At 45.6% G+C, this 23,546-nt stretch overlaps 1 protein-coding gene across 2 annotated transcripts in view; it reads left to right on the top strand.

The window, feature by feature from the left end:
• Positions 1–23,546, top strand: part of RETREG1 (reticulophagy regulator 1) — a 127,628-nt gene that overhangs the window by 79,167 nt on the left and 24,915 nt on the right. The window contains exon 1 of one of the 2 annotated variants that reach the window (XM_004761207.3): positions 6,795–7,452. The exons of the other annotated variant lie outside the window; for it this stretch is intronic. Within the exon in view, the coding sequence (XP_004761264.1) occupies positions 7,418–7,452 (35 nt within the window). The 5' untranslated portion in view covers positions 6,795–7,417. Of the gene's footprint in view, positions 1–6,794; positions 7,453–23,546 lie in introns of those variants that run through there. 2 annotated transcript variants of the gene reach the window in all.

The raw sequence follows: 23,546 nt of genomic DNA, 5'->3' as shown, positions 1-23,546 counted from the left end.
ATCAGTGATAGAAGCCACAGAAATAACCCCCTTCTATTTAAAAGTCAAATTTTTCTTTTTTGTATTTAAGAACAATTCTTTTCTTGTAAGAGTAACTTGTATGTACTTGTTACTGAAAAACAGAAAACACAGATGGGCAAAAAGAATAAAATGAAAGACATTATTTCCTTAAGCCACGGAAGAAAACCACAATTAACACCTCAGTGTAGATCCTTTAAAATCTTCTTCCTTCTTCTTCCTTAGCCTCCCCTCCTTGTCTTCTTAGTTTCCCTTTTTTTCATACATATCTTTCCAGGTATTTTCATCAATAGATAAATGTGTGTTTTTACATAAATGGGCCTATACACTTTTCTGTTTCTCTCTTTTTTTCTGTTTCTGTCTCTTTTTCAGCTCACCGTATTGTGGAAAGATTTTAATAACACTCCCATTCTTTTTAGCAGCAGCATGGAATCTCATTGCACCAAAATTCAATTAATCCCTTATTGATAGGCCTCTAGGGTGTTGGTTTTTTTTGTTTTTTGTTTTGTTTTTTTTTTTTAGTTATAAGCATCTCTACATTTAAAATTTGTGTATGATTTATAAGGCACACAAAATATTTACAAATAACATGACATGACATTGAAAATATACAAGTTCAGGGTGCTCAGGTGGCTCTCTAGGTTGGGTGTCGGACTCTTGGTTTTGGCTTCAGTCACAACCTCGAGGTTGTGGGATCCAGCCCCACGCTGGACTCCGGGCTCAGCATGCTGTCAGTTTGGGATTGTTGCTCTCCCTCAGCTTGTGTGGCACATACTCCCTCTCTCTCCCTAAAATAAATAAGTCTTTTAAAAAAAAATGTAAAATAGGTTCTTGTAACTTAGAATCACACAATATATTTACAGGGCCTATGTTGCTTGGAGTATTTGATCACAAGCATTTGGTCACCCTTAGCCTAGGCAGCAGAGGAGACCAGACCACTAAGACGAAAAACAGAGTGAGCACAGAATGTCAGGGTGGCTCAGTGTGTTCAAGCTGATGGTGAGTCTTCTCTGTGCATAAGAGAGAATACAGCTCCCCTTGCTCTGCCCCTGTTGTCCACGTGGAACAATTCTTCACTTATGTAACTCACATTCACTAGTAATATCACCTAAAAATACTAATTTGTTCAGGTCTAAGAGCTAGCTCTACCAGACTTTGTACTCTTACTGAGAAATGGTCACGAACAGGAAGGTTTGTTGCCCGCTCTGGGAGGGAGGGATTCTGATAGCAGATAGATAAACAAATAGTAGGATGAGATGTTGCTAAATTTTATGGAGAAAATGCATCAGAATAGTGGAGTTGAGAATGATACGAGGGATTACTTTTCTAAAAAAAGAAAGAAATGGGAGAAGAAACAGAAAATCTTCGGTTTGCAGAGAAGGTGAGTCCTCTTTGGATTTGTTCTTTGGAGATATGTATGGGACTTCCAGGAGTTAAAAGATAAACCAAGGGACATTATATATAAATTTTTAAGAGTTTGTGTGTGCAAAAATCAGCTGGACTCAAGTGGCACTCAAGTGATTAGGAGCACTTCTCTGTCAGGAGTTGGGAGAAGACTTTGGTAGAGACTATGTGGAAACAAAGCAAGGCAATTATTTGCTTGGCTATAGCTCGAGTGGTTGCCTTATTTAGGAAAGCCTATTGGATGCTTGTGATTGGTCATCCTTAGGTTAACCTTGAGGCGTTTATAGACTTACATTTTGGTTTGCTAATGCAGAATGCTAACGCCTGAGAACCTTCTCGATCTCAATGGCCTCCTTGCTTCACACAGCACGGGTTAATTGAGATAGTTAGTACTCAGTGGTGTGGGAGTACATTTTGAACAAGTGGCTCAGACTGGGTAGGGGTGAGGTGGCTGATTTGTAGCATTTGCCAATTCCCATGGTGTAAATGCTCCCACCATGGCTGACTGAAGCGACCTACTATGTATCACTGAACAGGAGAGGGAGGAGATAGGAAGAGTTGCCATGAGCTAGTCAGAGGCAGCGCCCATCACCTCAGCTAGTGGGTGGTAGGACCTATGGCCTGGAGTTCTGGAGTGTGTCCAGCAGGGGATGTAGGTTTGGGGATAGAGGTGGGGGTTAAAGTCGGGGAAGAGAGAGATTTCCTAGGGGTATCGTATAGCATGGAAGGGGAGGGTGGGCAGCGTTGCAGCGCTAGGACTGGGTTCACAAAGAATGGGTCCCCGCCAGCAGCATCAGCAGCATCTGGGAGCAGATTCATGGCTTGTCCCTGATCTGCAGAATTAGAGTGGCCAAGGGTGGGGAAGCCTTGCCCTCAAGATCACCCGTGTTGGAAGCCTTAGAAGAGAGGCACCGAGAGAGACCAAGAAGGAATGTTGAGAGAAGCTGGAGCTGTGCACAGAAAGTGGAGTCTTTGAGACCAGCGTGGGGACAGCGCCAGGACAGAGGGACAGCAGTGCCAAGGTCAGGGTAGGGGCAGAAGGTAGATTGTAACTGGTGAGGACTGATGACCACAGACCACTGGTTAGGACCTTCAGCTGAAAGAACAGAAGACAGAGCTCAGTAACTAGGAGATATGTGCTCAGTGATGCAGTTTCTGGAAGAGGCCTGATATGCTTGTGGCTGAAGGAAAGGGTAGAGTTCTGGAGGGTCCTGAACCAGTAAGAGGGAGATGGGATGGGGCACCTGGGTGGCTCAGTTAGTGAAGCATCTGTCTTTGGCTCAGATCATGATCCTGGGGTCCTGGGATTGAGTCCCACGTAGCATCACGCTCCCTGCTCATCGGGGAGGCTGCTTTCCCTCTGCTCCACCCCCTGCTCTCTCTCTCTCCCAAATAAAATATAAAATCTTTAAAAAAAAAGAAAAAAAAAGGAGATGGGATAATTGGTGGCACAAATTGGAGAAGCAAGGAGGGGAGGGATCAATAACTCGGGACACAGCCTGGCCTTGGAGAAGTCAGTTAAGGGATCTTATTCTTGTTTTCAGAGGCTAGAGGGAGGAGGGATGGAGAAGATATTAGCATATAGACTAAATGCTTCGTGGACTTCTCTAGTACTGTCCTCTTCATTGTCTTTTGTAAATCCCTAACCCTTCTCCTTTTTGATTAAAAGCAATTCTAGGGGCACCCGGGTGGCTTAGTCGGTTGAGCCCTTTTGATTTCAGGGTCGTGAGATTGAGCCCTTGTCTGGTTCCACTCTGGGTGTAGAGTCTGCGTAAGATTCTGTCTCTCTGTCCCTGTCTCTCTGTCCCACTCCCCCCCCCTCCCAAAAGAATTCTGTAAATGTTTCTGAAACAGTTGGTAAGATTATGTTAACCAGTGTGTTCTCACAGTAGTTTTTCTTTTATGTCTAACTTAAACCAATTTTGGCAGAGAAGTAGAAAATTAAGCTCTGGAGCTGTATGGACCACCAGAAATATAATGCAAGCTACATATATGAATTAAGATTTCTAGAAGCCATGTTAAATAAAAAATAAGTGAAATTAATTTTAATACTTTATTCATATGCCCCCAATATTATCATTTCAACACTGTAGTCAATATGAAAATCAGTAACAAGATGTTTTACATTCTTTTTTTTTCTACTGAGTCTTCAGACTGTGCCCCAGCCACACTTCCAGGGCCCAGTGGCTGCCATATTGGATGGTGTGGCTCTGGAGGGTCCACAGTGTTTGTAGCACTGAGTGATGAGAAAAGAAATCAAAATGTACCTATTCTTAGGAGGTGACACAGACTCTGTCTTTGATCAAATTCTAGTCAGCCTCCTCTGAGCTTCTTTGCAGCTAGGCTTTATCCTTAGGTATGTTCTCAACAACCCAGTTTTGGGGTTTTTTTGTTGTTTTTGTTGTATTTTCTTAAGTTTTTATTTAAATAATCTCTATACCCAATGCAGGACTCGACCTCTCAACCCTGAGATCAATAGTCACCTGTTTCTCTGACCAAGAAGCCAGGTACCCCCTCAAGAACCGTTTTATCTAGAATCCTGTCAGGTCATTTTAACAAGGATCCCTCCCCCTTGATATCTGATGACCCTTCATCTCTGACCAAATTCCTCATCTCCCAACACCTCAAGGTAATAGCCCATCAGCCTGGCCTGCCTTCAGCAAGAATTCTGTTAGGCCAAGTTAGCAAACAACCTTCCTGTCATAGTGATTTTCTGTCCACTGAGGACTCCCCCACTCCTGCACCCACACCCACAACTTGGCCGTTCATGCTAATACTGCCCTGTAACCTCCAAGAGAGGGAGAGTCCCTCCTATTATCTCTGATAGAAAGTTCCAGAGCCTTAGTCAAAGCTGTTATAGAAGAGTAGGGAGAAAAAACTCAGACCAATGATTTTGTGAAAAAGGACCCTCGGGAAAAGTAGACAATTAGCTTTGATATGGCAGTGATTTTTTTTAGCTCACATACTATATGATGAAACTGCAAAAAAATAAAAATTAATGTATATTACTAAAAATGCATGCATATTTTGGAAGAGTATTGATACAAGAAAACTTGAACTATGGAAGTGTCTGGCCACGGGAACTTTTGCCAGAATGTGTGGGCTCTGCTATTTCTTCATGTGGAGGAGTGACAAGGACACTGTGTACTACAGTCTGTCCCAACCTCTCCAGAGTGGGTCACCTAACTTTGTGGGGTCCCTTTTCCAGTATCTGAGAATGTTGGAAAGCTTCTGGGGCCTTCTAGGTCTCTCCCATGTGTGTGTGCTGTGAACCTTACATTCAGGAAGTCCAGTGGATTTCAGGTCAGCAGTGACAGGGAACCTTTGTAACTCCAACACAGCCCCTCACTCTCCCTCACCACCACAGAGCTGAAGGTGTGCCCAGTGCCAAGAAGCCACCTGCCGTGTCAGCTACGAAGTTTCACTCTGGTTTCTGTAACCTGTGCCATCCTGTTTCCCTTCCTTGTTTTTGTGAATTTCAGAAATTAACACAAATATACCTGAAGGGGGAATCCATGGTTGGAAAAAGTCATTTAAAAATTCATGAAGAAGGGGCGCCTGTGTTGCTCAGTCAGTTAAGGGTCTGCCTTCAGCTCAGGTCATGATGCCAGGGCCCTGGGATCGAGCCCCGCATCAGGCTCCCTGCTCAGTGGGAAGCCTGCTTCTCCCTCTCCCACTCGCCCTGTTTGTGTTCCCTCTCACTGTCTCTCTCTCTCTCTCTTTCTGTCAAATAAATAAAACTTTTCTTCAAAATAAAAAAATAAAAATGCATGAAGGAGTGCTTAATTGGAAGTATTTTAATAAATATTTCATGGTAGTAACGAGCAATTCATCTGTTACAACACTGAAGACATAACTGTCCTCTAACACCCAGAGGCAGATTTCAGGAACATACGCAGTTCTTTTCTAAACAGCAACTTCAGTTTGGCAACAGCTGAGCTCAGATATTTAAGAAAAAAAAATAGTAAAACAGGTGTTTAGGGGAACAAAAGGTAAAATTAATGGGATCAAATTGTTAAAATGGAGAGTTAGATCCTGGTGTGCTTTTCGTTGTTGATAACTTTGAATGAAAGTACTGAAATCGTCTCACTGATGGTGTTTTCAGTGTTTGAACTTGTCAATTCTTAAACCTGGAATTTCTCACAAAGTTGTGCGTCGCTTTGGGTCTGAAAGGCACCTGCACAGCCCGATCTTCAGGACATTGCTAGGTCTGTTTGCCTTCAAGGTCAACAGTATTTGAGTTATGTGTTTGAGTACCTGCACCGACTTAATCTTAGACTTTGAAGTCTAGAACTTTAGATCTTGTGTGAGGGATTAAAGAATAGTCAGAATTGTGGCACAAAATATCAGAGTATCCAAAAGAGAGCCGGTTTATGTGTTGCCCATTTCAACTTCCCAATTCTTTGATGTTCTAGAAATCACACATGTAAATGTAAAATGTATATAGTATTGCTATATAGTGACAATGGAAAGCAGGCATTTTTAAAAAGAAAAGCTTATTATTGCTTAATAAGTAGATCCTGCTTACTGCTTTATCTAATGTTCCCAATCAGGAAAAAAAACCCAAATGATTTCAACTTTTCATACAAAACTTTTAGGGTCAATATTTCTCCTAGCCATTTTTTTTTTTTTAATGAGGAGGGAGCTATACTTTATTTATTTTACTGAGATATGATTGACATAATATATTTCAACGGAAGATTTGATATTCATACGTAGCAGGAAATGGATGACCACGATAAGTCTAGTTAACATTGGTCAGCACAGTTATAGGTTTTTGTTTTTTTTGTGAGGGGAACTTGTACTTAGTTATTTTATAACTGCAAGTTTGTACCTTTTGACCGACCAGGTCTAACTCTTTTTTTTTTTTTTTTAAGATTTTTTTTTATTTGTTTGAGAGAAAGGGAGAGCAGAAATGGGGGGAGAGGCAGAGGGAGATGCAGACTCCCTGCTGGGCAGAGACACTCCCCCAATGTGGGGCTCGATCTCAGGACCCTGGGATCACACCTGAGCAGAAGGCAGACGTCTAACTGACTGAGCCACCCAGGTGCCACCCCAACATTTTCTTCTACCCTCTTTGGAAGCAAGAAAACATGAGGTCATTTTTGTCCTGTAGAAACTGTAGCCAGTGAGGGTCCTTGGTGATTGATTACTCCCACAGGGTGATGAGCCAGGCTATAAAAATATCTCAGGCACACAGCCCGGCCGTGCGCCAATGTCAGGCTGCTCCCCGATGACAGAGGGAAGTCTGTGGGAGTAGTCCTATTGCCCAAAGGCATGCATGGACTCCTCCGTGCACAAACACATTCTGAGCTGAGAAATCTAGATGGCCCAAAGGAAGATTTTCTTGCAAAACAGCGTGTCCCTCAAAACACGATTGTTTCTTGGTGGTGTTTTTCTTTTCAGTAAAAGATCTTTCGCCGAGTGCCTAAGCATTCTCAGAACAAACAAGGCTCTCAGCTCTGGCACAGCCCATTTCACTCTCCACCCCCAGCCTCCTCCTGTGAGTTGGAGATCTGATAGCCCAGCCTGAAGTTTGAGGCTCCCCGCGGCCACACCGCCCTTCGATGGGTGCCTCGTCGTGCCAGGAAAAAAAGAAAAAAAAAAAAAAAGGAAAGAGAAAGAGTGGGCAGGTCTAGGTGAAGTCAGCCCAGTAAAGGTTCATAGCTGGGCGGTGACACCTTCTCACACTGCTCAAGAGATAATGCTTGTTCCCAGCGGCTGTCACGGTACTGGGAGTAAGAGGTGACCTGTTTATTTTTAGAAGGGGACAGTCATCATAGCTCGGCACTTAGCTTCATTCAAGGCGAGCAGGTGCTTTGGAAGTTTGTAAACACCTACTTTCTGAGTAAGGGAGGCGAGCTTCTTTCCAAAGAGGAAGGGACTTGACGACTGGGGAATCTTCCCCCCAATACTTGCTGGTGACAGGAGAGAAAGACTTCCTAGCTCACGAGTCTGCAGCCAGCCACTCGGTCAGTGTGTTCACAGGGCAGAAATGCCTGAAGCTGACGACTTTGGACCAGGCCAAAGGTAATTCTGAGATATATTTGCTTTTTCTCGAGTCTATTTTACTTGCTAGTTGTCTTTTTGAAAAACATTATCACTCATTTCGAAAGTAGTTTAAAATTAAAATGAAGAGGAATGCCATCCCTCATGCTCAGGACATGGAGTTTTCTGGAGCGCGAAGAGAGGAGCATAAAATTCACTTAGAAACACTTAGAAACATAAGCCAGTAAGTGTTGTTCTTGAACAAGGAAGGGGGTGGCCTGCATTTTTACAGACGTGTTTCCCCTTCTGTACCACACAGAAATTTACTTGAATTTTGTGGTGTTTGATTTTTAACTTGGCAGTTGTTGGAAATCGAAGCTGGTGACTATTTTATAAAATGTTAGAACATTCCTAATGGTTAAATAGGAGGTCAGTATATCAATTTTGACCTAACTACCCTTTTTTTCTGCCACAGTCCTTATCTTTGGCAAGGGGACCTATTGGCCCCCACATGCGGTACATTAATTGTATCAGTGTTTTTGATAACACTGAGCTCTAAGAAGGGGGAGAGAGCCAGGAAGAGAAGCAGGCAGTGCTAACATGGGCCTAGTGTGTGCCCATCAGGAAAGTCTCCATGTCTGGTCCCGTGGCTGTGTGCACAAAATTTGTATGAATCAGCTTCACTGGAATTCTAAGTAGGGACATTGAGATTCAGATATGAAGAAGAAAGAGAGCTAGCTGTGGGAAAAGGGGGGAGCGGTGCCTGGGCTAGGTTGGTTGAGTGTCCAGCTCTTGGTTTCAGCTCAGGTCACGATTTGGGGTCCTGGGATTGAGCCCCTTGTGGGGCTCCATGCTCAGTGGGGAGTCTGCTTGGGATTCTCTGTCTCTCACTCTGTCCCTCCCCACTCCCATGAGCCCACACGCATGCTTGCTCACGCTCTCAAATCAATTTTTAAGATTTCTTTAAAAAAAAAATAGGAAAAGGGGTTAAATGACAGTCTTACTGTCAGAAAAAGTAGAAACTGTTAATTTTTTAAGGAACAGGAATGTCCAAATATTTTATTGTCCTTCTATTAAAGATAAGCATCTGTTAAAGCCATAGCATAGGGAATATCATCAATGGTATTGTCCTAGTGTTGTGTGGTGACAGATGGAAGCTACACCTGTAACATATAGGCTTGTACAATCACTGTGTCATACACCTGAAGCTACTGTAACATTGATGTCAATCACACTCCCTCCAAAAAAGAAAAAAAGATACACATCCCTTTTCAGCCATGAGTGTGTGTGTGTGGTTGACTATAATCAGTTGCACTCCTCTCCTTAAAGGATTCTTTGTAGGTTTTGAGTCTTTATTTCTTCTGGCTTCCTTCCCCGTACATTAAAGGGGACACTCAGTTGACATTTGATTTAATAATGAAACACCTTTCTATATAAAATGAGACATTAAGTCAAATACTTGAAGATGACATTTATAAAAGTATCTAGATTTGGGACGACATGGACTGACCAGTTACAAAAACATTCTCAGAGAAATGCAGATGCCAGTCTAGGTTTGAGATGTTGGATTGATCTACTGCAACTGTGTTTCCACGAGAACACTTCTGAAAGCAGGACTATCTCTTTGTGTCTCTGTGTTCTGGCATTCCTGCCAACTCTCTGCATAGAATTTCACACAGGATAAGAACTTTTAATAAATACTTGTTGAATGTATTTATAAAGCATTTTAACACCTGCAGTAACTATCTAGGGAGCCTAATCATCTTAGAAACCGAAAAGAGAGATTTGCCAGAAATGTAGTAAAGATGACTTTAATGAAATGTAACATTATCACAGTTAAATTAAATAGTAAGCAATTTTTGATAATTACAAATATTTTGAATTAACTGTTTTAGATGTGAAGTGAACAAACATAAGATCTTTTTCTCAGAATGTTTTACTGGTTCCAAAGGATAAACAGACAAGAGGAAGACTGTAAGTATATATAATACACATATATCTAATAATAGCTATTACCAAGGACTAAAAATACATTTGCTGCAAATGGGAACCTCCCTGTCACTCCTCTGAAGTGGTGGACCCCTGCCCCCTTCTTATTTTGATGAGATAAATGCCAGCATTGAACAGTTGGTGGTTTTCTATACAATATACATTGTTTTACCTCTTTTTTCCCCCCCCTTATCTGTGCAGAAAGTTAAAAAGGGCACCCCAGACAGAGGAAAATTTAGAGTGAGACCAGAAATAAAACATTACACTTGTGAGGGAATTTTATTCTTGCTAAATCTGAGATTGGACGCCATCGGATAACTTCTCTGCTGCCATGTCTGAAAGAGAACCAGTTATAGGCTTGGGTCTGCTGACCAGACTGGTCTTGGTGCTCACATTTAGCAGGTTCTGGTTGAATTTCACATTCAGGCTTCTCCATGTTACTTTAGTCCCATTTGGCAATTTGGTGACCCGAATGGCTCTGAAACAGACAGGGAGCTCACTCCCAATTTAGTCTTAGAAATCAGTAGAAACCAAATGCTATGAAGCTGTAGGCACCGGAGGCCCAGGGGCTGCCAGGCACCGTGTTATGCTCACCAGATGGACGACAGTGAGCACGACTGCCAGGGAGGGGAGCGGACAGAGCAGAGACCCTCCTCCTCCTCGCTGTTTATGTCGTTGCCAGAAATAGACGCCCTTGGGAAGAACTTCCACAAACTCCGTGCCTCTGTCAAGGTCAGGAGCTGAGGGGAGAGGGTGTGAAAGATGGCATTCTACAGCGGGGTCGTGAAGGCAGAAACCCAAGCAGGAAGCCGGGAGAGCCTGGGGAGAAGGAAAAACATGGGGGCGGTAACCAAGGAGAGAGACGGGATCAAGAAATGTGAGGAAAATTACCCACGGGCCAGAAGCTGGCTCCGCATGGTCCCCTGCCCCACCTCAGTCCCCACCAGCTGCCAGGAAGGGGATGGACCGTAGGCTACCACGACTAAGCTTGGACCGTGTCCTGTCGTACAAGCACATCCGCAGGAGATCCCGCTGTCCGCACGCTCACTGGGTCCCTCCGTATGTGTTTATCAAGTGTGGCAGGGGAAGCCACGTGCTGTGCCCCAGGCGACAGGGTGATGGGCTGTACCCCTGCTTTCACGGGTCCTACTGTCCGAGCAGGGGAGACAGATACTTCACAAGTTGAAGAATAAGGAAAGAATTATTTTATTTATTTTTTATTTTTAAATCTTTTTTTGATGTGTTCAATGATCCATGAGTTGCATATAACACCAATATCTTAGATAATATGGGCTAAAACTAGTAAGGCAGAATGCGTGGCAGGTGTGATAGGAAGGCCTCTCCGAGGAGGCGTCCTTGGGCCGAGATTTGAGGGAGCCAACCACGTGGGGGTGTGGGGAGAGCACAGTGGGGGAAGTGGGCCCGGCACGGGCATAGACCCCGAGAGGGGCACACAGTGATGCCCAGGAACCGAGAGGCAGGGATGGAGGGCAGTGCACGGGAGGGAGACTAAGGCTCCCAAAGTTAGAGTCCAGGGTAGGAGGCTGGGTGTTACTCAGAGGTGAGAATTCCTTAGAGGGTTTGAAGCAAGGGGCTAGTGGTACAGGACCCCCATGTATTTCAGAGCATTATGAGGTAATACGCTTCTGTGGATTGGCCTGAGAACTTCAGAGCCATTTATAACGTCTCATGGGAGCATAGATTCTGAAGTGTAAAAATGCTAACTTTTGGTACACAGCAACAAGTTCATAAGGTGGAAATGGGCTGGGTAGGTATTTCAGCAATCATTTTAAGTTAGACATCAAGAGAATCCAAGGCTGCGGGTTGGTATGTTGGAAGCCAATGACAGCACTGTTGATGAGAGAGTAGCTTGTGATCCCTGTCAGGTGACAGATTACGGGGTCTCCCCACGTGGTGCTACAGACCCGTCCCAGGTGCCTGGACTTCCTGTTGGGGGCCTTCCGTCCCACTGAAAGACAGCGACTTCTGGCAGAGAGTCTGACACACTCTGAGTGTGCGACAGGCTCCGCTGTCATTTTGTCTGGACAGGTGTCTCGTAAACCCCCAGTGAGAAAGGGCGATTGGCGTCTTGCTAACTTAGGGCGCTGACAGGATGCCGCCTTGCAAATTTCAGGTAGCTGTGGTTTTAGATTGTGCAGAATCCTCTGCTTATGTTTTATCCAGCTCTAACACGTTGCCGATGAATGGAGTATCATCGGAAGAACAGTGTGCCTTGTTAGCGATTCAGAAAAAAACACGTCAAATAATAATGCCCTGAAAAGCATTATTATTTGACGTGTCATGCTACGCAGTGAAGACTTAAAAAATTTGGTTGAAGCCGGCCACCGGGGCTCTAGAAGTCTCAGCGTCATAGAAGTTTCGCTCACTCACGGACTGTACTGTCCTGTTCTTGACTGGTCCACACAGCCATGAGGTGAAGGAGCTGCTCTCTGAAGGCAGGCAGCGGACAGTGTGCAGTGAGACCCAGAGTCCGATGGTGGCCGGACGCTTGGCACACAAGGAGGAAGGACAGAGTAGCGGGGAGTGCGTGAGAGGAGGAGGAAGGAGCCGCTCTTGCTGGCAGTTGCTGTGATGGTTAATGTTTAACAGCCAGCTCTCTAGGGGAAGGGAAGCTCTGATTTTTAGCCTTTTTCTCTTTTTTTCTTTTTAGATTTATTTGAGAGAGAGAGAGAGAGCAGGAGGTGGGAGGAACAGAGAGAGAGGAAGAAAGAGTCTTAGGCAGACTCCAAGCTGAGCGTGGAGCCCGATGTGGGGCTTGATCGCACAGACCCTGAGATCAGAAACTGAGTGAGACCGAGAGTCAGACCGTTACCCGACGGCGCCATCCAGACGTCCCTGATCCTTATCATTCATTGATGCCTCTTCAGGCTACCCACGTGAGGTCTCCGAAAGTGGAGCTGGGGAAGGATGCGCAGAATTGGTTCTCACACCCCGGGAGTCAACGCTAGCACGCAGAGTGACTGTGGTCGGAGGCAGGAGTTAGTGTGGATTCTCATAGTGCTGTTGCCTCTTCATTCATATTCTCCAGGGCATGCCAGGCCTTCAGGAAAGGTTTGTGGAAGGAATTCGTGATTCATTTCTCTTCCACCCTCCGGCATAGTCGTGGAAAATGTCTGTCGGTCACAGAACATGTTTACCACTTTTGAGATCCTGCTTTGAGCCAGCTGGGCTAATATTTGAAATTGATTAAGAACACAGAGAACAATACAGTCTGTCCTTGTTGCGAGCGAGCTGGTTTTGTGGGAGGTCCCTTAATCACGGGTAACCAACAGCACGCTTCTCCACACCTCGCAGGTCCCCCAAAGCTTCCGCTAATCAAGCTCCTGATAAAGACAGGGTGACAGATCTTTGCCATCGCTAACATGTGACAGACATCTCTCGGGTTTCAAATGTCAGAGGAGGGCGACAGCCGCTGTCGTGGGACACAGAGAGGTGTCAAGAGGGCAAGCCCATTGCATCAGCTTCCCTTACTCCTACGCTTTTGTCCCCTCATGAGCGAGTCTGTGCCAAGGGCCGCTCGGTTGTCTTGTTCCTTTTCTTCACTGTGTAAATCTGGGTCCCATCGAAGGTATGTTGAGTGCAAAGGGCTTGCTGAGGGGAAATCTCATACGCAATGTTGTTTTCCATGAAATGTTACAACTTTCATTTGGGGAAATGAAAACAGTACGGAAGAAAGGAATGTGAAGAAGAAAGGATCATCTGTAATGTTATGACCTTAAAAGAAAAATCCTGTTATGTTTTATCTTCTAGTGCTTTGGACAGATTTTCTTGGCAGAATTATAGTAACTGTATATGATATATACAATTTTGTGTGTATATATATAATATATATAATTTTGTGTATATATATATATCATATACAGTTACTATAATTCTGCCAAGAAAATCTGTGTATATATATATATATATAGCCTATATATGTATATAGGCTCATGAGCATTTTCTTAATGGCATATAAACACCTTGGAAGCATTTTTGAATGCCTTCAAAATAGTCTCATCTTTGGATTTCTCCCACATCTATTATTGCTATATAATTGAACATTGTTTTGCTGTGTAAATGTGAGATATACTGCTTTAGTTTTTCTGATTTGGGGAATGATTGATCAAAGGGTGTGAAATATGAGCTTCCAGTTTCCTGAGAACTGGGCCCAGAATCATTTCCACCATGTTCTGTTGGTCAAGCCACCAAGAAATCTAGATTTAAATAGAGAAGAAAATGGACCTCCCTTTTTCTTGGGAAGAATATCAAAGAATTTGGGGGCCTTATTTTAAAACTTCCAAAAAGAGGAAAAAAATGTTTACCTAATCTATGTTTTTATAAAATGTTTATCAACTATCATTTGAGAAGATATCGATGGTGAAACTTTTAACCTAACTCCCATTCCTGCTCTTAACTAATCACAGACCAATGGCATCTTTTCCTAACAGAGGAACACTCCAATGCTGTAGTTTCTTGATGAGTACACTTACTTATATAGAATAATCTTCCAATCAAAGCTCCTGTCTTTAAGCATAAACACTTCACTATTTTAACCGTTCTGTAGAGTGACTAAAGGCAAGGTCTTGGAATTTTGCCAAGCTTTCTTCAGTCCTGGCCACTGGTGCCAACCTCACCATTTACTGGCTCGGTGACCTTGGGCAAGTTTCTTAACCTCTTACTTTATCAGTAAAATGGGGATGATAATATTTACTTTATGGATTTGTTTTATAGATCAGATATGGTAACCCACACTAAATATTTAGTGACTCACTCACGGTTAAGTCTTCAGAAAATAGTTAATAACAACAAAGCTTAACATAAGTTAAACATTGCCTGGAGCAGCACAAAACTCTCACTTTGGAGTGAAAACACCTCGAGCAGGTGTGGTCCAATCCTCGTGAATATCCTGATTGCAGTTGTGACCTGTGTGGAGGGTACGCAGTGGGCCATCCGGTCTCTCCAGGTGGTGGCCCTGGCCCGGGGAGATGCAGAATTGCCCACTGCCTTCCCAGCTGGTCAGGTCTAGGTGGTGTGTGTGTTCTTCCTGTTTGGAATAGGGCCATGGGGGTTGTGTGTTTGAGTCACAGTGTTCTGACCCTTCTTGGGATTGCTTTGGCCTGAGCAAGCATAGGTATTATTCTGTACACCAGAGTGGAGTGAAAGTATGTACCTCTTTTGGGGAAGTGAGGATGTCTTCCCAACCCTTCTGTCAGTGAGCAGAGTATCCACAAGAGGAAGTTCAGGTTCAAGACATGCACCTATCTCTTGTCCAAGTGGTTTGTTCTAGTCCCATAAGCACAGTGAATCTTGTAAGTGATCATATTTCCATCTCTGATTTAGCCAATTGGAGGTAAAAGTATAGCTCATCTCTAACAAGTATCTGGGGCCCTCTGGAACGCCCATATGGAACATTTCCATATGTTCTTCTGTCCCTGGGTCTTTTAGCCCCATTCCCTTGGAGGGCCACCTCCCGTCCCCATCTCAGCTGGTACCACGGTACCCAGCTGAGAGAATCTGTGGGGAGCTGGAGTCTGTCCCTGGCTCAGCCCCCAAGCTGTGTGCCCTGGTGTGGGGCTGCGTTTCTTGGGTGAAGGTGCACCATTTTGTTCAAATGCATCTCTTATTTCTCTATGTACTTAAAAAAAAAAAAAAAAAAGATTTTATTTATTTATTTGACAGAGAGAGAGGGGGAGAGAGAGAAGGAACATAAGCAGGGGGAACAGGAGAGGGAGAATCAGGCTTCCCACCAAGCAGGGAGCCCAAAGCGGGGCTCGATCCCAGCACCCCCGGATGATGACCTGAGCCAAAGGCAGACACTTAACTACTGAGCCACCCAGGTGCTATACTTTTTTTTTTAAAAAGATTTTCAGAATTTATTTATTTATCTATTGGGGGGTGGGAAATGGGAGTGGGGGGAGGGGCAGAGGGAGAGAGAATCTCAAGTAGACTCCACACTAATTATGGAGCCCGACATGGGGCTCGATCTCACCACTGTGAAATCATGACCTGAGCTGAAATCAAGAGTCAGACGCTCAACCAACTGAGCCCCTGAAGCACCCCTTCTGTGTACTTTTACAAATGACCTCAAGTCCTTTTTGCACAAGAGTGAGATACAGCAGTTATGAAGAGAGTCGCCTCTGCCACCTGCCAACGCAGGTGGCAGATACACATACATGAAGAAACCAAACATCGAGGGTTCCGTCCACCTCACTTTTAACTTGGACCCAGAGGCAGAAGCTCTTCATTTCCAGAGGAGGCAGTTAAGGGAGGGAGACGGGGTGAAGGAAACCCAGTGCCTCAGTTTTGTGTCTGAGCAAAGAGAGCATCAGCTGGCAGGGCTTAAAGAGAGGTTGCTTTGAAAAAACAGTAATTTTCTTCGGCAAACTTCTCTTTCAACTAAAATCCAGGGATTTCAGTTTGTTTCTGAGGCTGACTGGGCACTGGCAGCCCAGTAAGAATGTGTAACAGGAACGAGCCCACACTCAGGAGGAAGGCCGTCCGGGCAGATGTGCAGGAGCGCCGTGTTTCCTTTTTCCCAGCTGTTCTTGCGAAACCCCCTGTGAACTGCGAATGGGAAAATATGGGGGCATATTGGCTTCTGGCTCTTTGGCCAGAGTCATGTTGCTTGATTCCATGTCTTCTGTGAGTGAGATAAAATCGGGCACGACGGGGCGCCTGGGTGGTTCAGTGGGTTAAAGCCTCTGCTTTCGGCTCAGGTCATGATCCCAGGGTCCTGGGATCGAGCCCCACATCGGGCTCTCTGCTCAGTGGGGAGCCTGCTTCCTCCTCTCTCTCTGCCTGCCTCTCTGCCTACTTGGGATCTCTCTCTGTTGAATAAATGAATAAAATCTTTAAAAAAAAAAATCGGGCACGACATTCTACCCCTGCTCTTCCTGTCCCTGAACGTTTCCTACTTCTCCTCCACTCACCCTCGAATCCCTGGGCTCCCCGGGGACCTTCACAGGGTGAGAGGCCTGCTGTCTCTCTGGGTCCCTGGGCGTGGGGACACATGACAATCCGTCCAGGTCACAAAGTGTTCTGATGCTGAAGTTGGGAAACAGTGGGGTAAAGAGTGTCCCAGATGTCCCTGGAAGAAAGCACACGTTGGGGGCGGTCAGGAGGACAGGTGTGTGGCTGTGCCTCACATGGGCGAGCTAATCCTCTCAGCTGGAGTGACAGTCTTGGAAGGAGCCTCCTAGGAGCCTTCCAAGCCGAGCCAAACTCTCTGCCCTCCTCCAGCCTCATTTTTGCAAGGTGGGCCTGCCCAGCCACCGAGGGCTCTGAAGGATGTTGCTCTGTGGCTGTTAGCGGTCTTTGGGGAGGAATTGCCAGACTGTGAATTCTTTGCCTTGGGTGGGGGACGGGGAGGGGCAGGGGGTTGCTGTTGCAAGTGCCTGGTGGGGGGAGAGGTTAGGCAAAAACTCGAACCCCCAACATCCCTTCTCCCTGGTAACTGATTTGGGAAGGGTTGCTGTGTCTCAAGCATGGAGACTGGTGTTCCGATCGTAGCACATAGTGATGGCCAGTGTGAGGTGGCCTCCTGGCTAGCTGTAAACAGAGCAAGCAGCTGTGTGCGGACCCTGCCCCGGCACTCAGGAGGTGACCTCTCGTGCTGGTGTTTCAGTGGGCATGTACGTGAATGCTTTTGTTTTTGTTTTTGTTTTTTTTAAGAAAACAAGCTCATCTATCAGTGGAGCATCTTCAAATTATGCCTATAAAAATTATACCTATGGGGCACCTGGGTGGCTCCATTGGTGAAGCATCTGCCATTGGCTCAGGTCATGATCCCAGGGTCTGGGATTGAGCCTCCCATTGGGCTCCCTGTTCAGTGGAGAGCCTGCTTCTCTCTCTGCCTCCGCCCCCTCCCCACTCGTGCATTCCCCCCCCTCATGTGCACACACTCTCAAATCTTAAAAAAAATTATACCCCTAAACTCCACTTTTCAATAAGGTGAGGGGATTGCAAATGAGGTTATATTTTTTGGAAATTCCTCGTGTCTACTTCCCAGAGCATATATATTCCTACGCAGAAATCCCAGATTATGTGGCATATGTATGTCTAAACGTGGCTTCCTTTTTCTAAAAAGTGAACAGAATGTTTCCGGAGTAGTTTGTAGCCTAAGTGGCAGATAACTTTCCTTCCAGAGTAATTAAGCTGAACATGAATTGTAAATAGTCATAGTTTGCCCATTCTGAAATATTTTGAAAACTTTCCTTCAGAAGCATATTTGTTTGTGCTAAGGAAGACTTTGAGATGCAGATTTCGTTATACAAGGAACATACATGTAGATAGAGGATAATCCTAGGATGAGTCTCTTGCTGAAACAAGAAGAGATCTGCTTAGTAAACTAAGACACAACAAACATTGGCACCGACAATACGAGAAGGAACTGGTAATTCCATTTTGGGCACAGCAGAGGGAAAAATGCGCCACTGTTGTGTTCCATGAGGCTAGTGTTGAGAGTTTGATGGCAAATGGCTTTATTCTCTTGTGCCAGCCCCAATAAACCAGAAACGGCGCCTGGAGCTCTGAGAAGGATTGTGAGTCCTTGTCGAGAAGGTTCTGGAAAGAGTGTTACAACACATCATTGCGGTCTGCCGTGCTCGGGAAGGGCAGAGCGGCTGTGTGAGTGATGCGGAGGATGTCAGGGCAGGGTGGGAGTAGGAACGCAGCAGTAATCTTTATTAACTTAGATAAACTTGGAAAGACTCAGACAGCCTCAAGGCTAATGATGGCACCTTGACTTTTTCCTTTCTGTTAGTTATTGGTGCTCTAAAGCTTGAGACCTTAGCAACTTTCCTTGGGAAAAATCTGAGGGGGAGATGCCTGTTGGCCGAAACCTGGATAAATTTCTAGAGCAAGGTGTATTTTGAGATCAGAAGGAAAACTTTCTTACTGTAATACTTTCAGTCAAATCCGGCATATGTAACAGCTTCACCGGTCATACGATAAGGAATCGTGTGCTTGTATTTCCTGTTTTATTAGCACTAAGGCTGTCTTTCATCTGACTACTGTCCAGTGGATTGGAGCTAGCAAGACCTGGGTTTTGATCCTGGTGCTGCCAGCTCTTGGCTGAGTCGACTTTCTAATCTGGAAAATGGGAGCAGTTTACCTGCTTTGTCAGATTGAAGTGAGGATTAGTGATAATGTAGTAAAACTCCTAATGCATTTCCTAGCATTCGGTACATGCACAATACACGGGGATGGGAGGCGGGCAGTGCAGGTGTTCGTATAGCAGAAGTTCTTGGGCTGGTTCCCACTTAGCTGGCCGAGTTAGTCAGTAGTTCCCATCACTGCCGCGTAGCCACACGGCTCGGGCCCGGGACGCCCAGAACTCAGCAGACCAGTGCAGCTAAGACGCCACATCGCCTCTGCAGCCTGTTTGTGTAGGTCAGACGTTTTCAGAGCACAGCCATGCTCTTGCATTTGCATATTGCTTCTGGCTGTGCCCCTGCTGTAAGGACGAGTTGCTACTGGCCCTTTACAGAAGATGTCTCCTCCGGTATCTGCTTCCACCATTCGGGTTGCGGTCCCCGCCAAGTCAGCATGCGTGTCCTCTGGTCTCTCCAGGCGGCATTGTGGTTGCTATGGTAATGGCACCATTCTAATGACAAGTTATGTAAATGGATGAAATAAGAGGTCAAAGGGGTGTCTTTGTGGGAGATTCTGCTGGTGGTTCGGAGACACTCAGTTTCTTTTCCTCTGGGAGCAGCATCCCCGCTGGCGGATGATGACCGCCAGTCACTGAAGTTCATTTCCTGGGCTCTCTTGCAGCTATGCATGGCCCGAGTCTGTTCCAGCTGGCAGGAGGTGGATGGAAGCTTCCATGCCTCTCATGGGCATGACCTTCGGGAAAGCAGTGCTCTCTGCTTCCCTTTCCCCTTCCTGCTGCCTGCCGTGTGGATAATCACATGGATGGTGCGGTAGGAGCAGCGGTAACTGTCTTGGCCCATGCAGGGAAATGCGATGTGGAGACTATCTGAGCCAAAAAATACAAAGAACTTAGTTCTACTACGTTATGGAGATCCCATGTCAGCCCTGGGCCGTGCTGTGCATGAAGGAGAAATGAACTGCTCGTTTAAACCACTGTCACTTTGACATTCAGTAAACTAGGTGAACTTATATCCTGAGACAGCTGTTTACCTCTGTGAAAACTAAGTTCAAGGCATTGGAGAGAGCAAGGGAAGTCGCTCATAGCGCTTTAGAAAAAAAGTGGACAAACAACTTGAGATTAGGTTGGCGAGGGATGAATATAAAAATTGAGAACGGTCCTCTATGTGAGATGTTTGATTTGTCATTAATTTCTTGCTCCTCTTTCAAGAAGTGTAACTAGAAATCATGGCTAGTAATTAGGGGTGTGTTTTATGCCAGAACACCAGTCTGGGTTCCAAACCTGAAGTTATTTAGCAATGCCGTAGCCTGCCCAGCACATATAGGCAAGCTCATATTTACGGGATTGTGTGGAATGCCCCCAAGAGTGTCCCCAGCCAGCATTCGGGTTGTACCCGGAGTCTAAGAACTGTCATACCAACTTCTCATTAATATGGTTTAGAATTAACAGATAATTTATGCCATCCTAGAGAAGGGGAGGAAGATGTTACCTAATCCTTAAAGAGCAGCTAGAAGTGACCACCGTTGTTGTGATACATAAGGATGGGATAAGATAGCCCTTTTATTTATTTTTTTAAAAGATTTTATTGATTTATCTGACAGAGAGATAGAGCATAAGCAGGCAGAGCATCAGGCGGAAGGAGAGGGAGAAGCAGGCCCTCTGCAGGGAGCTCGATGCCGGGACTCAATCCCAGGACCCCGAGATTGTGACCTGAGCCAAAGGCAGATGCTTAACGGACTGAGCGACCCAGTGCCCCAAGATAGCCCTTTTAAAGCCCATGATGCTAATCTGAGAAAGGAAGATTGAAGCACTCCCACGTAATTAGGCCCTGACAGTAGCGACCACTGATCTGGGGAGCGGTGCCTTTACCTCTCTCCCCACCTTGGGATCTCCAGCAACATGTTTCCGATGAAATGGATCATAGGTTCCTCCTTGGACCAAACACAGGATTTCTACTTGTGTGTTTTACTGACTCTACAACAGCCGGTGAAGGCTGCACACGATGGAGCCTGCAGAAGCGCAGGCTGGTGGGGCGTCTGAACGCCCAGAAATCAGCAACCCCTTGTAAAGGAAGGACAGAATTCTTTACATGGCTTTCAGTTTCTCCATGGTAAGACCATACGCGTGTCACGTACCCTCCCCGCCTCAGAAGTGGAAGTAGACTGGGCCTTCTCGGCTGATTAGGAGGCCTGTTTGCTGGGAATGCCTTCTGGCCTGAGATCTGGCACGTGGACTTGAGTACCAGACGTGTTCCTAATAGCCACTATCTGTCAACCACTGTCTGTCAAAGATTCTCTTTCCCATCAATATCCCCAGGGGTGTTTTAAGGGATATCGCCAGCTTTAAAGAGCCCTCTCTCAAGTTAGTACAAATTTCTCGGCATGTTCTTGACGGGAGAACATAATAGTATTTATTTAACAGCAGTAGAGGACTTACTCAGGGTCAGCTTTGCGCGTAACCTGGGAATGGACAGACCGCTTGCGGAGTTTAAAATCCTTGAGCAGAAGGTGTTGACTATCCATCCCATCCAGGAGCACTCCACTTCGTGTTCACGGACCCTCTGATTTCCTAGTTATTCCAAAGCTGAGCATGATCCCACAAGGGATCCCAGGAAACCCAAGCTCCTTCTGTGAAGGAGTCAGGCCTCCGAGTAGTCTCCCCGGGACTTCTGGGTTCACCATGCCACTGGTCTGTGTGTCATTATAACCCCTCCATTCTTTTGCCATAATTTGTTTTTAAAAAATGTTAATTTCATTTGCTCTTGTGATTGTGAACAGTTGATTCTCAACTGAATTCACAGAGTCGATTCATTCCTGGCCTTGCTAGCTGTATATTCAAAGTAAACTTAATTTTTAGGTGAACTGAATCATACACTTAGCATCCGAGGTGTGTGCTGGCTATGCTGTGTAGACAGGTTACCCAGACCGTGCTGGACCTGGATAATTTTGTTAAAGATGACATAGTTTCAAAAGCACAAGGCCTTTTTTGTATATAACACAAGTGATAATGGCATGTATCTTTCTTTAAAAACAACTCGTTTTGAGGTCGCCTGGGTGGCCAAGTGGGTTAAAGCCCCTGCCTTCAGCTCGGGTCACGATCCCAGGGTCCTGGGCTCTCTGCTCAGCTCTCTCTGCTTCCTTCTCTCTCTCTGCCTACTTGTGATCTCTCTCTGTGCGTCAAATAAATAAAAAATCTTAAAAAAAAAAAAACTCGTTTTTATAGAGGCCAACGTTTTTATGAGCCATTTTTTCCATTTCTCGAAAATGCATCATGGTAACACAAGCTAGAAAATAAAGAGAAGAAACGTGTGCGATAGGTTCGATTCTGATGAAAATATAGGAAGCATTGATTATCTTTCAAGGCAATGGTTAAAGGTTATATATCCGTCTGTGTCTTCCATTGTGTGTTTATTTAAAATAGTGTTTGTGTAGTTCGTAGTAACCAGTGATTTTCTTGGGCCATCTGGCTCTGTTGGCTCTATTTGGGCTGCTGTGGCCAGTTCCCTGAGGACTCATTACGTCTATGGCTCTCACGTAAGGTTGTGAGCTCCCAAGCAGGTCAGGATGAAATGTTTAGCCACCACTTAATTGATCCACTTTGCTGGGTGGAGACAACCTGTGGAATGTCCAGGCCCAGTTACATGCGATTTCCTGGTAGTTCGGTCCTTGTGGTCTGGGTAGTTCTCCAGTAGGAGCGGCAAATGCCTGAGCTTGACCAAAGAGCTATTCATCTTGCTAAAGGATCTGACCAAGTCTGCTTCACAAACCTAACGTGGGAAGTACAAGCAGAAAATGGACGATGACTAAAAAAGAACGCGAACTCATAATAAACTACGCAACACACTTTGCTAACCAGCACATCCATGAACAAGGACCCGGAGTGAGTAAGGGGCATGGATAGAACGTCCTGCCAGAGGAACGTGCGCTAGCTGTGAACAATGCGTCACTTTGCCGGGACAACTGTCAGAGTGAAGATGATGTCCTAGAAATGGTGAGACTATCGGGCAAGCCGCTGATCTCCAGCATGCCGGCTTGGCCGCCACGCCACGCAGGAAGCGCACGTGGCAGCCGTCGGTTCTCCTGCACACCCCTGACGGCGGCTGGACTGGGGAGGCAGAGGGCGATGTCTGCACCAGGTACAACTGGAGGAGGACAGAGAAGATGGGTGCGCCGCTCGCCGGCATCGCCAGGCTCAGCCCAGCTCACTCGCATTGCGTTTATTTGCACCAGGTTACTTTTCATGGGAGAACGCTAATTTTTAAAAAAAATGTTTCACCTGGGTGGCTCAGTGGGTTAAAGCCTCTGCCTTCAGCTCAGGTCATGATCTCAGAGTCCTGGGATCGAGCCCCGCATCGGGCTCTCTGCTCAGTGGGGAGCCTGCTTCTCCCTCTGTCTCTGCCTGCCTCTCTGCCTGCTTGTGATCTCTCTGCCAAATAAATAAATAAAATCTTTTAAAAAATAAAAAATAAAGTTTCCTGAGGAAATTATTAATGTGCACAAAAACAAAGTGTTGGAGGAACTCCTTAAATCTTTCTACATAAAATACACGAAGATGATTATCTAACGACTGTTCATGAGGAAGTCTTCACAGGGCACCTCCTTTTCAGCCTGTTATTTGCTAAATTCCTGTTGCTGTGACACGCATGTGAGGAAGTGGCGGGCAATGCCTTCCTGTGGAAAACTCTCTCTTAACCCAGACAGGCTGGATTAATTCATTTTTATAATTCTGTTGCCCTAGAGCACCTCTCAGCAGGAGATCTGACTTGTGGGCCTTTGTCCTCACTCCGTACTGTCGGCCACTGCCCGCCCTCCGAGGCAGACACCTCCGGAGAAGCACAGTTCAGGCACCGTATCCGCTTCTGGCTTCTCTCCCACACACCCTTCCGCCTCACGGGTATTCTTTCCAGATCCCACAGCACGTCAGGAAGGTCACCCACATCATTCTCTGCCTTTCTTTCTTTCTTTAAAGATTTATTTATTTTAGAGAGAGTACGGTTGGGGGAAGGGGCAGAGGGAGAGAGAGAGAGAGAGCA

This window comes from Mustela putorius, unplaced genomic scaffold, assembly GCF_011764305.1.
Source record: "Mustela putorius furo isolate JIRA1106 unplaced genomic scaffold, ASM1176430v1.1 tig00000589_pilon_pilon_pilon, whole genome shotgun sequence".
In the NCBI taxonomy this organism is placed as follows: Eukaryota; Metazoa; Chordata; class Mammalia; order Carnivora; family Mustelidae; genus Mustela; species Mustela putorius.
The sequence above is the reverse complement of the archived record's forward strand: the minus strand, read 5'-3'. Positions and strand labels throughout refer to the sequence as shown.